At 39.5% G+C, this 1535-nt stretch overlaps 1 protein-coding gene across 1 annotated transcript; it reads left to right on the top strand.

The window, feature by feature from the left end:
* Window positions 1–639: 639 nt before the first annotated feature.
* LOC149241185 (18.0 kDa class I heat shock protein-like) lies at window positions 640–1229 on the top strand. The gene has a single exon (XM_089367456.1). The coding sequence runs from the start codon at window positions 721–723 to the stop codon at window positions 1195–1197; it is 477 nt and encodes a 158-aa protein (XP_089223582.1). The 5' UTR covers window positions 640–720; the 3' UTR covers window positions 1198–1229.
* The last annotated feature ends 306 nt before the right edge of the window (window positions 1230–1535 follow it).

Here is a 1535-nt window from a genome sequence, read left to right as displayed (position 1 = left end):
GAATTGCTTATATTTCATAATGCAATTACAATATTTTCGTTTGGCATAATTTAATTAATAAATAAAATTCTCTTCTAATTTTCTATTATTTAAAATAAGTTTTCCTCAGAAATTAAACGATTTAAACTTAATTTTTAAAAATTTTAAACAAAATTATCAACAAAAGGGCCAAAAAAAAAGAAGCTTTTTATGCTTCTTATTTATTAACTAAACTAATCTTTTTTATTTTTCCCAATATTCAAACGTTAAAATAGCCAATGAGAAATTGTACGTCAGATCCCGTTCCTGTCCCTCCGTGGCGGGAGCTACGCCTCCACATCATCAACATCGGTTAACGTAGGTTATACTTCTTGAAGAGTGTGAAAGGCTAGATGGTTCTGGAGAAACAATACCTAATTACCTGGAGGATTCTGGGTGTACAAGGGTTAAATAACAATAATATTGCAAAGTGAAAATTGAAACCTTTTTTCGGTATGGTCTGGAGCTTACAGGTATACAATAATAGTAAAGTATCCTGCGAGCATTTGAGAATCCTCTCGAACGCGCCTCATAGAGTCGACTAGATTGTTCCTCATCATCTTATAAAAATAGAAACCAGCCTCTCTTCTGGTATAATTCGAGATCGATCTTGAAATTGAAATCCAAACACTGAGATCAGAGTGTGGTGTTTCTATATTCATTCCAATCGCATATATTGCAGTAATTCATTACTAGTTGAAAATGTCGATAATTCCCAGCTTTTTCGGCAGGAGGTCAGTGGATCCCTTCTCCTTGGAAGTATGGGATCCTTTCCAAGCATTCACAGATCTGGCCAGCGGGGGACCATCTGGGCAATTTGTAAGGGAAGCTTCTGCGGTAGCCAATACCCAGATCGACTGGAAGGAAACGCCAGAGGCACACATTTTCAAAGCTGATCTTCCAGGTTTGAAGAAAGAGGAGGTGAAAATAGAGTTGGAAGAGGGGCAAAGAGTTCTGCAGATAAGCGGGGAGCGCAGCAAAGAAGAAGAGGAGAAGAGCGACAAATGGCACCGCATTGAGCGATCCCGTGGAAAATTCCTTCGGCGTTTGCGGCTGCCGGAGAATGTGAAGATGGAAGAGATCAAGGCGAGCATGGAAAATGGAGTGCTGACAGTGACAGTGCCGAAGCAGGCAGAACCCCAACCTCCTCAACCCAAATCCATCGAGATCTCTGGCTGACTGAAGAGGTGAAATTGGGTCTGCTGTTGCAGTAGGGTGTACTTGTTACAGAATGTGTAGATGTGTGTCGTAAGCCTCCGTCCATTCCCATTGCCAGTTGTTACATCGCTTACATTGAGTTTGTATGTGTTGTGCGTTTCTCAATAATATAATATTCCCATTGCTAGTTGTTACATCGCTTACATTGAGTTTGTATGTGTTGTGCGTTTCTCAATAATATAATAAGAGTTTGTATTTGTTGTGCGATTTCTCAGTAATATAATAAAAGGAGACGCAGGTTCAGGGCATATGCTGTGCTGCGTAAAAGGTTTTCATTGATAACTAATTTCCATTGTTAT

Source organism: Pinus tabuliformis, chromosome 8 (assembly GCF_031772625.1).
Source record: "Pinus tabuliformis cultivar Carrire ecotype Pingquan chromosome 8, CPIR1, whole genome shotgun sequence".
Classification (NCBI taxonomy): Eukaryota; Viridiplantae; Streptophyta; class Pinopsida; order Pinales; family Pinaceae; genus Pinus; species Pinus tabuliformis.
This window is presented reverse-complemented; position numbering and strand designations above follow the sequence as displayed.

Coding starts and splice junctions, on each gene's coding strand:
- LOC149241185 (XM_089367456.1), top strand. CDS start 721: ATGTCGATAATTCCCAGCTTTTTCGGCAGGAGGTCAGTGGATCCCTTC.